The sequence below is a fragment of the Macrotis lagotis genome, chromosome 4 (genome assembly GCF_037893015.1).
Source record: "Macrotis lagotis isolate mMagLag1 chromosome 4, bilby.v1.9.chrom.fasta, whole genome shotgun sequence".
NCBI lineage: Eukaryota > Metazoa > Chordata > Mammalia > Peramelemorphia > Peramelidae > Macrotis > Macrotis lagotis.
Window position 1 is genome coordinate 225,617,746 of NC_133661.1, and position 14,162 is coordinate 225,631,907.

Genomic DNA, 14,162 nt, shown 5'->3' on the forward strand with positions numbered 1-14,162 from the left:
GTTAGACTTCATTAAGAGAGAGTGATTTGTATGAAGGAGGCCCTGCTTCCCTAAAGGCCGCTCCACATTCAGAGTTTGAGGTTCAGTGTTATAAGAAGGACATTAACTAACTTTAGCCTAGACTGGGTATCCCAGTGAAGATAGTTAAAGGACTTGGGACCAGATTATCCAAAGATCAGCTGAAGAATTAAGACTTTGAGCCCTGAGAAGACTTCAGTAGGGATGGGAGAGTATGATAGCTATCTGAAGGTATTTTGAAGAGGGACTAGACTAGACCTGGGGCTCAAGAGGTTAGAACTAGGAATTTGTGGAGTCCGAATTAGTCTCTTTGTAAGGGGAAACTTAACAGTTAGGAATTGTCTGTAGAGGTCATCAAGTGAAGATTGGATGATTACTCAGCAAGGTTATACAAGGATGTTCAAGTACAGATAGTAATAATTGTTCAGCTGTTTTCAGTTATGTCCAATTCTTTGTGACCCCATGATGTTCAAGTACAGATTAATAATAATAATAATAATAATAGTAATAATTGTTCAGTTATTTTTAGTTAGTCCAATTTTTTGTGACCCCATTTGGAGTTTTCTTCATGAAGATATCAGAGCGATATTTCCTTCTGCAACTCATTTTACAGATGAGGAAACTGAGACAAACATGGTTAAATGACTTGCTCAGGGTCACTCAGTGTTTGAGGCTAGATTTGCATCCTTCCTGACTCTGGGCCAAGCCATCCTATCCAATAGCCAACATTTATATAATGCTCTATTATCTCATTTGAACCTCACAGTAATGTTGGGGGAGGTAGGTTTTTCAGTTGAGAAAGCTGAGGCAAACTGATTGATTAAGTGCTCAGCTAGAATCTTGAGAATTGATTTGAACTCAAGTTTTCTGACTCCAGCCTGGCCTGGTGCTCTGTTAATGTTTTGTCCTTTGTTCTTGATGCCTTGACAAGCAAGTGCATTGGATTTGAGTGGGGGTGCTGTGCTAAGTCACCGGCCTCACGTCCTTCTCTGGAACCATCGATGGAGCCAGATATGAATCAGGACAACTGGCCCTGGAATGGGAAGTGATTTGTCCATTGTCAGTAGTAAGTGCTAGTTGTCTGAGACCGGATTTGAACTCAGGTCCTCCTGACTCCAGGGCTAGTGTTCTATCCACTGCTGCATCTAACCTTTGAGGTCCATTCCAACTGTGGTAGTCTGTGGTTCTCTAGGAATGGGGCAATCTCTTGGTATTTCTTTAACCATTTGGGAATCCTCCCTAGAATAGGTAACAATGCAGGAAGTTCTGCTTGTCTGGTATGAATGGTAAGCAACCTTGTCTAATTTAGGCTGCAAGTTATATCCCTAAGAATTCAACAGTGCCCACTCAGACTGTGTCACTATTAAATTCCCCTAGGAGAAGAGAAGTGTTATGGGGTTTATTTTTCATTGTAGCTGTGCCTTTGGCTAAACAGGAAAATAGCATTGTCACAGATAACATAGATTCATATATCATGGGTAGTCCTTGTGTCATTTTTCCATACTTACACCTGGCTTACAACTGGAAAAGAGTTTTGCAATTGCTTCCCTGATAGTATTTTTTTTAGAAGTACACCTTGGGAGTGGCTAGGTGGTGTAGTGGATAAAGCACTGGCCTTGGAGTCAGGAGTACCTGGGTTCAAATCTGGTCTCAGACACTTAGGTAATAATTACCTAGCTGTGTAGCCTTGGGCAAGCCACTTAACCCCATTTGCCTTGCAAAAAAAAAACAACCTAAAAAAAAGAAGTACACCTTGGACTGAATCCACTACCCTTCTATATAAATTAAGGGAATTGAATTAGAGGAGGGTTAGAAACCTTTTAGAAAGCTTTTTCTGTGTTGTGGACCTCTGACAGTCTAGTGAACTCTGGGGTGAAGCCACTTCTCAAATCATGTTTTAAATTTTATGAAATGAAAGTAAAGATTACAAAGGAAACTAATTATATTGACATAAAATTATAAAAAAAATTAAGTTCAGAATAAGACTAAAATAGGGATAAAATTTTTTGAGGTACCATTTCTTGTTTTACATTCTTTAAATTGAACATAGTATATTTAACTTAAAAACCTTTTAAAAGTCCCATCCCAGTCAGTCATGGTGACAAAATATCATGAGTCTTGCTGTTGGGTGAGGTTGAGGCTGGTGGATTTCTGGAGTTTGGAAATTTTGAACTGGAATAGGGTGACCAAGGTGGCAGAGAAAAGGTTAGTGACCCCTTGACCATGCCAACCCCCCAAAAATCAGTTGAAAGAATTGGAAATATTTAAGCCTGGAGAGATGTGATTTATAAGGGGTGAACATATAGCTTTCTTATAATATTTGAAAAACTGTCCTGTAAACTTGAGTTTAACAAATAAAATGTTGTTAATGAACAAATGTTCAATGCTTGTTTTATGCAAGGCCCATGAGTGGTTTTTAGGTTACAAATCAAAAATGCTTTTTTTTTCCCTGAAAAGGCTTACATAATAGAGGCTAGGATAGCAATAGATACATTCTATATACAGATAAAGTAATTATAAGATAATTTGAATCAGAAGAATCTTGAATTTTTCCTTTTCATGGCAACTATTTTACTTGGATTAAACTTTTTTTTCTAAGTCAGTGGGGTTAAGTGGCCTGCCCAAGGTCACACAGCTAGGCAATTACCAAGTGTCCGAGATTGGATCTGAACTCAGCATCTTTTGACTCCAGGGCCCACACTCTATTTACTGCACCACCTAGCTGCCCCCTGAATTAAACTTTAATAGGAAATAGTAATGGTCTTTATTAAGCTCTGTTCTGTTATCCATTTCCTCTCTAGGTCAGGTTGGAGCTGTTTTAATTATTCACCTTATCTTGTCTTTATCCTTAATTCTAAATTGGTGTTTGATTGTAGATTGTAAGCCCCTTGAGGGCAGGCACTGCCTTTTTATATCTTTATATCTCCATCACTTAGCACAGAGTCTAGTCTATAAATATTTACTGATTGATTTTCTTAGGACACTTGATTGTCCCTCCTTGGAGTGTTAATGATTACAATAAGTATTGGCATTGGAGGGAGGAAGATTTTATTTCAAATCTCAACTCAAGACTTAGATCTAGCTATGTGACATTGCCATTTAACCTCTTTTAACTCATATGTTCTCTTCTGTAAATTAAGGGTAGCAATAGAACCCACTTCCAACATTGTTGTGGGGTTCAAATGAAATAATGTATGCAAAGTACTTTGAAAATCTTTTTTTATTATTATTATCATGGTTGTTGTTGTTAGCCTGTATCTGCTGCAGGTAGAGAAGTTAAATTCTACAAAGAATAAGCCATTTACAAATTTAAAAAAAATACACATACAATTCCATACTTACACACACACACACACACACATATACACACACACACACACACACACGGACTTGAATATTTCATGATTTCAGTGAAAAAAAGGACAAGGGATAATGGAAAAATAATGTTGGAAAACATGACTAAGATTTAAGAAACATAAGAGATCAAAAGCTTTCTGATGACATAGAAACCTCCTCTGTTTATCATGAATGTTTGCTTTAGGAAGAGACCCCAGTCATGACAAACACCAAATCATACTGCCAAAAAATAAAATTGACTGAAAGGAAATGACTCCCTTTCTAATTCATTTGACAATCCAGTTTGTACCCTTGACTATTTGGAGCATTGAATCAAAACTTAGTTAAAAATTCAATTAATTTTGTGGTGAATAGAAGATTTGTTGCTAGACAGTATGTATGTACTACATTGATCAATAATGATCTATAAAATCATAGTCAGAGATTTAAAACTTAAAGGGACCTTAAAAACTATGGAGCCCAGGTCCTTTTTTTGTACAGAGGAAGAAAATGAGGTCCAGAAAAACTAAGTACCTTGTCTTCAAAAGAATAGTTTTGTCGGGAGGGATCATTCTGCTCTGGAGCAGTGAGGGACAACTCCTTGGACCCAGCATTTGATTTTGGTAGGTAGAAATAATGGAAAAGACGTTTCAGTCATAAGCAAAAATGTGAAGAAAAGTCTTGAAAAGAGGAAAACTCAAAACATTTACTGAATAGAATTTAGTATTCTTTGTTTAATATTTTCCAAGGTGATGTGAAAATATTTAATATCTCTTTTTAAGAAACCATAAGTTGCTTTTTAATTCTTTAAAATTTTAATTAATTGCTTATTAAGTTGATTTTGCAGGGTTATCTTAGACTGCTTTTTTATTTCCTCATAAGAGTGGTGGCAAAGGCATTAGGTATTTGTCTCATTATAGAATCACAGATTGTTAATGCTAAAAAGTAAGGTAGACCATTTATTTCAACACCCTTCCTTTACAGAGATGCAAAGTAATAAGGAAAGTGGATTGTCAATTTTGTTTCTGACCAAAAAAATTTTGATTTGAAAAATCTCAAGTTACTCACATCATTTGTAAAGTGAGAGGTTTTGGATTCATAACTTTTCATCTTTGGATGATGAATGAACCATGCTGTACCAATTCCAAGAATAGGAATGGATCTGAACCAAGTCATCTTATTTATCTTCCGGGGCTACATTTAAGCCATGCTTCATAGATAAGCATCTATCTTACTTCCCAAGATCTTCATAGATCATTTCATGTTCCTTTCCTTTGTGCAATTTACCATCAGCAAATTTTTCTGTAGGTATAAATCTCTTAAGTAGTAGTAATGTCTTTTCCTCTTTTTGTTCAAGGACAACTCATTGTTACTTTGTGTGTAAATCATCCATATTTTAAAAATATGATTTTGCGAGTTTCCTTTGACTGTTTCATCTTTAGTTTCCTTTTAACACCCTATTTATTCTATATCATCTTTGTGGTTTCCACCCCCTGAGTACTCTACATGTTAATGCCTTTTTTCTCTTATGCAGTAGAGATTTACTGATAAAGACCTGTTCATTGCGAAGCCTGATGTGGGATTTATCTCCCTGTCTCCTTTCATTTCTGCATGTTTACATTTTGGGGTTCAATATCATGTTTGCTTTTTAAATTCCATGTACCTGCAAACCTGGACCTGAGTTCAGTTTTCCTTTGTATTTACTTATAACACATAACTCTGTGTGTGTGTATATGTGTGTGTGTTTTCTAGGTCATCGTTTCCAACCTTGCCCCCTGTACTCCAACCTTCATTCTCTTCCCCTTCTTATGACACCCTCCCCTCTACTTTTCTCTTAGAATAACCCTGTGCTTTCTTACCCAGAAAAAGGCCTCCTTGTCATATCCTGCTGCTGTTTTAAAACCCTAAAGCCTGCTCTCCACTCCTCCCACACCCCTCACACCCCTCTTTATTATCTTTCCTCTCTTACAGGGGAGGGGAACATCCAAGGCAACCACAGGTGGGACTCGAAATTCAATAAATCTAGGAGCTTTTTAGGGGAGAATTAATTAAACATTTGACTAAATATAGCAAACTAATGTTTAAGTTGATAATTTTATATGGTCTATAAATGGTGTTATAAATATTCAGATGAACCTTGGCAGAAAAAAAGATTCCCCACTCCTTACATTTTCTTAAATTTTTTCAGTCTTTTGATTTCATACTGTTATTTTTTGTTGTCTTGAGTCATTGAGTTCTCTTTTCTGCTTTTTTATTTTCAGGGAGTTCACTGTTATAGTAAGGAAGTATCACTTTTTATTCTAAAGCTAATATGATGTCTTGCTTTTTTTTAATTTATTGCTTTTTTTAACTTACTTTTGAAGTCTTTGAGATCAAGCCTAACCTTTTTAATTTCTCCTGAGATTTTGCTTATCCTTGTGAAATATTGCTCTCCATTCATGGTATTATTTCTTCCTTGTGTTTGGTGCCATCTTCAGTTTACTCATTTTTCCAATTTCAGTTCCTGATTTGGGATTACAGGCCAGAGCTAGCCTTCATGCCTTCAATACTCTTGGACTTGGTGGGATGCTGAGAGCATTTAAAGATTTCAGTTTTCCATTGAATTATCATGTAGTCTAAAGGTCTCTCTGGAGTATCTGTGATCAGAATGTGGCAGATTTATGCCTACTTCCCCAAGCTTCCCTGTCAGATCATTCAAACTTCCAGAAAAGCACTCCCAGTCTTAGAGTTTCTCTGAAGTACTATTGGTCAGCTCTGGCAAACTTCGGCCATCTAGACCAGAGATCCTTATGGTGTTCCTAGTGGGACCCCCCTCAGTGCTCAGGGGCATCTGGCTATCTCTGGTCCAATCCCGGTTTGGAGGGTGAAGTTTATTGGTTTTTTTTATTTATTTAATCTAGTACCCTTTTAAAATCTTTGCTGAAAAAAAGCTAAACAATAATTGAACAGAACATTCATAACCTTTTTAATACATTTTTATTTTAAAAATAGTAATAACATAAAATCTTTGCTGTAATATATATAGGGGAGCTGGGCCTTTCTATGACCTTTCCTAATTAGATACCAGTGGTTATTATTTTTATGAAACTAAGAGTGGGGCAGGCTGGACACTACTAATAATTTATAGTTATTTATAGTTCATTTGACTGAGAATGCTTATTGACTTAAAATAATGGCTAGTTCTTTGGCCAAAAAAGAAAGACCTAGCGGGTTTTTGTACCTTATATATCCATCCTGGACCAGGAGCAACTTCTTATTGCTCCTGTGGAAGAAATGTCCTCACCTATCTTCTCACACCATTTTCTAAGACTGGAGAGTATTTCTGCAAACTTGGTCTCTAATATTTAATCCATTTGGTGCTTGTTTTCTCCTATCAAGTGTGTCAGCATGCATTTCAAACCTTACTTTTGGCCTCCATCAGGATCTTTCAGTCTCTCACTTACTGCTGATACATGCAACTAGTCATCATTGTAGTGAGCAGAGAAAACCTATTGACCGGCATCCTGGAAACAGGACAAGTTTTTAAAAACTGGATATTTGAATGATTGTTAGAAAATAACTTCGTTCAGTCATACATTGTTCTTCTAAGTATCATCAAACGGGCTTTTTGTTTCTTTCCTCCCTAGCCTCTGCTAAAACCATGTCAGCATTTGGGGGAGAAAAGAGGGACTATCCCAAAAGAAATTAATCGGATTTCACTAGCAATCCCTGAAAGGGTGAAGTTTCTGTTCCTGACTACTAATGAGATGAGAGTTGTCTGAAAAGAAACCTAATCCAATGACAAATGGTCCTTCTTGGTGCCTCCTTGCCACTTAGGGGGCTAGGAAATGATTCTTTCTGAAAGTGGGAGGCTCTTGGGGTGCTTCTGTGGACTGGTTTTCCTTATCTCAGAATCTCTCGTGGGTACCTAACACCAGAGTGTGGGGAAGACAGTTACAGCCAGCGTGCAGTTTTACTAAAGTGACTGTCAGATACGGCTGCCTGGTTACCAAACTTTGTTTGCTAGACCGCTTAGTGACCGTCTGAAAGTAAGCACAGACCGCAGCCAGCCTTGAACCCACAATGGCTTCCAACAGGATTGCCTTTGCCTGCGGCATCGGTCTTAGGAATGGAGACATGTTGTTGGTTAAAGGTCATTTTCTTCATTTACTAATGTTGGGGTTCTGAATTTTCTTATTAATAGTGATCTTCTCCCCTCTGACCACCTCCTCCCCTGCTCTCCTTCCCCACCTACTGGATTCTGCAATCTTTGTAATTGGATCATGACTTTCTGTTACTCTTCCTAAGTTGGGAGCTAGGAACAAAGTGGATTCTGCCTTTTGTTTGGATAAGAGTGGGGAGTTGGGGGAGGGCAGTGTTCTGTTATCATTCTGTGATGCTGCTGCTCTGTTTACTTATGGTGAATGTGAAAAACAGCTGTTTTAAATTGCCTTGGGAAGCTATTTTATATGTTAAGATTAAAGACTGGGTTTATATCCTACCTCTTAAACACATTACCTGCGTGACCTTACTCCTTTGGCAAGTGGACTGGATGACTTGAAGCCCCTTCCCACTCAAGATTAGTGGTGACTGATGTCTGGATCTCTTTAGGAATGCTCATCCTAAAACAGTAGGAACAGGAGCTGTTTTAATGGAAAAATTCACCTGCTTGGATTTTCTTCTACTGTTAACACTTGAATTATGAGTTAATCTGACTTCTCTCCAAGTTGTATTTGTCCGTGGCCAGAGATGGGGGGATCCTTTGTCATTGGTTCAGTATTCTAGATGAAAGATGTTGGTGGGAGATATGGAAGTTTCCCTCAGAAACTAATTGCTGATTGTGTTACCTTCCTTACTCTTAGTCAGTTAACCAGCAGATAATTTCTTATGGAATGTTCCAGTGCAGTGTTGTGAAGAGATTGGTTTAAAAGTTGATAGTCTATAGCAAAGGGGTCAAAAAATAATATTGGATTGTAAATATCCTTATGTATGTTTTGGTGGCCCATTTTTATTTCTTTGATTCCACTGGACTTTACCAGTGATTCTTCAAGTGTGTCCTTGAGGTCAAAACTAATTTTCTGAGGCACCTAGGTGGTGCAATGAATAGTGTAGCAGCCATTCAATCAGAAGGACCTGCTTTCAAATGTGACCTCAGATACTTGATATCTATTGGTTGTGTGTCCTTGATCAAGTCACTTAACCCTATTGCCCCCCCCCAGAAAACAAACAAAAATAGCCCAATTTTCTAATAATATTTAGGTGTTTTGATTTCCATTATGGTAAATATGAATAACCTAGATCATCAAAAACTTATTAATTTTCAAAATTATGAAGGGGTTCTCAGATAAAAAAAAATTTAAGGACCAATGGGTGTGTAGTGGAGCAATTTTAATGTGACAAATGGACAGAAATCATAAGTGGATTACAAGCAGAAGCTTTAAAGGTAGGGATTTGACTATGAAATTCTAGGAGAGACAAACTGGGTCATTTCCAGAGAACTCAATTATTCTGAAAGAGTAGTTGGTAGGCTGTGGATATGACTCATTATTTTAAAAAACCCATCTTTACCACCCTGTAATCATGTTCAGGAAATTATCAGTATTAAATCAACATAGTATAATCAGGTTCTGACTTTAATATGAGAAGCATGAAAGAACAGAGATCTAGAGAATTTTCAGTTGTTTAATGCATCTTGTCAGGAAGGCAGATATAATAGCTGACATTTATGGAATGCTTTAAGGTTTACAAAGCATTTTGTGTTTATTATATTTTTTGATAATCACAACAATACTGTGGTACAATAGTCCTAATTCTTTGTATCCCTATTTGTGGTTTTCCTGGCAAAGACAGTGGTCTTCTATTTCCTTCTTCAGTTCATTTTACAAATGAAGAAACTGAGGCAAAGAGAGTTAAGTGATTTGCTCAGGGTTACACAGCTTTGTAATATGGTATTTTCTTGGCAAGAATACTGGAGGACTTTACCATTTCCCTCTCCAGCTTCTTTTATAGACAAGGACTCTGAGACAAACAGGGTTAAATGACTTGTCCAGGGTCACACAGCTTAGTAAGTGGCTTCATTTGGGATTTTTTTTTTGATAAAGATAGTGGAGGACTTTAACATTTCCTTCTCCAACTTATTTTACAGTTGAGAAAACTGAAGCAAGGAAGGTGAGGTTGGATTTGAATTCAAATCTTCCTAACTACAACCCATCACTCTAACCACTATGGTATTTAGCCATCCTTAAGTCCTTAAATAATGTGGCACTATTTATTTGCATTTTACAGGTGAGAAAGTTGAGCTAAGTAACTTCTAGGATCACACAGCTTTTGTCTGAGGAAGCAGTTTTAGAATTTAGTTTTTCCTAATTCGTAAATTGAATCAGATCCATTGTATCACCTAGCTGCCCAATAAATTTTCTCTTTTATTTAGTCCAAGTAGTATTAGTTAACATTAGTTGGAGATAGTTGGGTTGTAAAATGAAATGAAACTCAACCTATTGGTGATTTGTTGGCTAGTGTACCTCTGATGCTGTAGCGTGCAAGGTCAGCATCATAGATGACTAATTTTCACTCTTCTCTTTGGGATTGGTTAGTCAGTCCCTGCAGACAAATTATCATTGGGATAAAACAATCTCCACCAGGGCAGTGTAGGGAGATCCCAGTTGGTAAGGGAGATTTGTTGCTTCTATTTGTTAACCAAACTGAATAGCTTAGTGTAATACCTCTAAGTGAGAGAAAATGACCACATGCTTTAGTTATTTAGAAGTCCTGAAAGGAAAAGCACTTATATCCCTCTAAAGAAGGGTAGATTTTATAGATCCATAAACTTTTCTAATTGGAAGATGACAGGGAACATGGAATGTTGGGGTAGCAGAGAGGCATCATTTAGTATCTTTATTCTGTATTGTTCTTAAACTAACTCACCCCTTCTTCATCCCCCCCCCCCACACACATTATCACCATGGGTGGGTGACTTTAGACAGTTTCCTCCTGTTTTAGAATTGATTGCTGTAAACAATTTGCAGCTGTGTATGTTGTTTGCCTGCAAATGTCCACCTCCCATTTTCTGCCAAGAATTCTTGAGTTAGGTCAATTTGTTTGTTAATCTCCAGGATGCAGATAATACAGACACATGTTTTCCTTAGGCCTTGCCCTTCTGACATGTGTTTTCAGTTGTGATTTCCCTTCTCTAAATGTGACTCCCCTTCTCCAAATAGTTTTTCCAGATTCCTCACCTCAGCCATATGATTATCTGCGACACATAGTAATGATCTACATTTACTTTCCCTTGAGGGCAAAACCAATTGATTTTTGTCTTTGAATCCCCATCTAATGCAATCTATCTTTCTCTTTCTCTGTCTGTCTACCTACTGTGTCCATCCATCCGTCCATCCATCTATCCATCCACATATTTCTTTTTTTTCCTTTTTTTTTTTTTTGCAAGGCAATGGGGTTAAGTGGCTTGCCCAAGGCCACACAGCTAGGTAATTATTAAGTGTCTGAGGCCAGATTTGAACTCAGGTACTCCTGACTCCAGGGCTGGTGCTCTATCCACTGTGCCACCTAGCCACCCCCATCCACTTACTTTATTCATTCATTTTCATTTATTGGTTCAGACTTGTGATTTCATTGTTTGAAGAGCACCATGACATGGGAGACAGTGTTGAATTTGTAGTCAGAAAGACTCAGGTTTGAATTGTACCTTAAACTCATACTAGTTCTGAGTCTCTAGGAAGAGAAGCATCATAAAATAAGGAAGTTAAACTCAGTTTCTAATGTTCCTTCTAGGTCTATGATCCTAGGATCTCAAGGTGGGAACCTCCCATATTCCTCATTGATGTATCTCTAATTTATAGTTCTTGAGAGTAGCTTACATCACTTAGAGGCCAAGTGATTTTCTCAAGGCCATACAGCTAGTTTATGTCCAGGACAAAACTTGAACCCATGTCTTTCAGGCTCCAAGGCTAACCTTAGACTATGTAACCTCTCATTTTACAGATAGGGTAACTTATGGGCCTCCACCAAAGTTATATGGTTTTTCCAAGATAATAAGTCGATTTGAGTATTGAACTCAGGTTCTCTAATTTTTCAGTATTCTTTACATAGCACCACCTATGTTGTTCTTGAGTGGATTATAAATAACACATACATAAGTATTATTTAAGGTAGAATTCGGGGAGAGGTCTAGGCTGAGAGCTTCTGTGAGAAATTTGAGGATGGTAGGAGTCACTTTTAGCTAGCTAATTGCAAAGAACTGGGTTGAAAATTAATCAATAAATTTTATGTAATTACAACTTCAAGAAGTACCGTCAAATATAGTCAACTACTTTAGGTGAATTCTTTATTCAATCTGGACTTGTCTATAAATAAATGTTTAGTGATGAGTAGACTGTGTGTGTACATGAGTTAAATTTCTTATGTGTCTCTTCTTTTATTTTAGGTAAAAGTATGGATGAAATTAAGAAGGTCCTCTTACTGGTGCTGGGCTGTGCCGTTCAGGTTGGTGCATGGAGTTGAGGATCTGGGAGTTGGGGAATTAGGGTTGAGTGAGAGATGAGATTGGTATAATGATACATAGTGTTTTAGTTGGTTGATGGTATAGCCCGATGATTTATCAAAGCCAGCTATTCTAGAATAAAGAGGTATTATTGATTACACAACTGTAGATGTGTCTAATACATCAATGACCTATTTATCCCTCTGGAAGCTCCTTTCACTCATGAATGTTGCAGCTGTCTCTAATTTATATAATCTTAGAGAGAGTCCTGCAGCTAGCATCAGAAGTGATATCTAAACCTAATTCTTCCTGACTCTGCGTCCACCATTTTATCCCCCATGCTACCCCTCTAGGAATGCACAATTCCTATAATGAATTACATTTTGTCTCGGTAAGCCAGGAAAAGGGAGCATTTTGTTCTTCGCCCCTGAATTGAAATTGGACAATTCTTTGATAAGTTGCTCCATGTTGCTTTTGTCTGAATCTATGAATTTATTTCTATAAAGAACTCCTGGTGAGAAATCCCTACAGGTCTGTGCTTGTTCTGAGATCTCTAGTTTTAGAGAGTTACTTGGGACCTTAGTGAGGTTAAGAGACTTATCCAGAGTCACACAACTAGCATGTGCATTTATGTGATAGGGAGTATGGCATAGAGACTTGGTATTTGGGGTCAGGAAGACTGGGGTCCAAGTTCTACTTCTCAAACGTGCTGTTTGACTTAGGCTTTCAGTGAAAGATGAGCTTTTAGCTTAACTTTGGTGGATGGTGTTTCAGTCCTAGGAATTTCTTAAGGCTATGAAATAACAGGTCCATTGAGCACCCTTCCCCACCTACCCCAAAAGTGTATGTGTATAACTATGTAATTGGTCAGTCTGACCTCCTCAGTGACACTTCAGAATAGAAATGGATCTGGGAGTCTACTCTGATCAGCTGATTTCAAAGACACAAGAACATCAAGACCAAGAACATCATAAAGACAATAATGATTAATATTTATATTCTGCTTTAAAATTTGTAAAATTTCTTTATGTTTATGTGATCAAACTGACTAGTGGCACAATATCCATTCATTTTTGAGAATGATCAACCTGATAGAGATACCCTCTGCAAATATCAACTTGAAAGTTCATCTTTGACTTAAAATTTTCAGCTGCCTATAGCTTTCAGATGTTAAGAGACTGGCCTATAGTCAAATGAATGTAATTTATCTCATTGATTCTTATAACAGCCCTAAGAATTTTACAGATGAAAACGGGCAAACTGAGGTTGAATAGATTGCCCAGAATCATAAGAGTCTTTGGTAGGATTCAAACTCAAGTCTCCTGAATTTTCAGTCCATTGATCTCTCCATTGTCTCCTCCAAGTGCCCACATCTGCTGACTCTCAGGAAAGTATACCTTCACATACACCAAATGAGTAGGTATTATATAAGTTTTCACCTTGAGCTGTTTGTGTCATGGCCAAAGAGAATTCTCTGCAATGTTGAATTGACTGCTTTAATCATAGAATAGTCACTGTCAACACTGACTGCTCTGGTCATTTGCAGTGCTTTTTTTTTTAATTAAAAAAGTCTCTTTACTGTACCTATCATTACCTTTCTTCAGCATGGGACATGTCATCCAAAGACCAATTGACCATATGATCCCAGTGTGAAAACATATTTAAGTATTAACCAAAGCACCATGGAGAGGATTTCTTGGATATTTAAAGAAGTAGGCAGATTTGGCAAGAAGGAAATTTCCTTTTTTAAAAAAAAAAACTATATATTTGTATACCAGAGGTTATCTCTTAGAAGATGGAGCCTGTTGCTGACCAAGAAAACCTCTTCCATTAACATTTCAACCCTTTTCAGTGTGAAAGAAAAGAAGAATTTATTGAAAAAATCAAACAACTAGACATCGAAACTCAGGCTGGCATTGTGGCACATATCCAAGAGGTAGGAATTGTTCTTCTTTCTTAGCTTTTGTGGGGTGGGCTAGATATCATTATGGGGACTTGGTTGTGGAACGCTATGCCAGTGATTATTGTGAGGCTTTCTTTAGCTCTCAAAAATGGGTTAATTTAAGGTAAGCATCATTTGTAATGATTTTTATTATTTTCAAATTTCAACCAGCACAGACAGAATTTTTTTTTGGAAATATAGTCATAAACTAGTTAAAATGTCTATGTGCACAAACACACACACATACACACACATACATGCACTCACACACTTCTTTTTTTTGAGCCCTCAATTAAAAATCCTTTTGTTTCCTACTTATTACCTAATATGGGCTCAGACTATTTTTAAGAGTGATGGTGTCAGTTGGTTTAGGCTCAGAATTGATTTACA

General features: G+C 37.3%; 1 protein-coding gene across 7 annotated transcripts in view; it reads left to right on the forward strand.

The window, feature by feature from the left end:
• The window catches only part of CCDC88C (coiled-coil domain containing 88C), a 234,001-nt gene that overhangs the window by 108,589 nt on the left and 111,250 nt on the right, over positions 1-14,162 (forward strand). For 6 of the 7 annotated variants that reach the window (XR_012478165.1, XR_012478166.1, XM_074235494.1 and 3 more), the window contains exons 5-6: positions 11,774-11,832; positions 13,683-13,766. Coding sequence is in view for 5 of the 7 variants with exons in the window: in XM_074235494.1 (XP_074091595.1) it covers positions 11,774-11,832; positions 13,683-13,766 (143 nt within the window). In the remaining 2 variants the exon portion in view is untranslated. Of the gene's footprint in view, positions 1-4,121; positions 7,487-11,773; positions 11,833-13,682; positions 13,767-14,162 lie in introns of those variants that run through there. The other variant, XM_074235497.1, reaches the window with a different exon arrangement.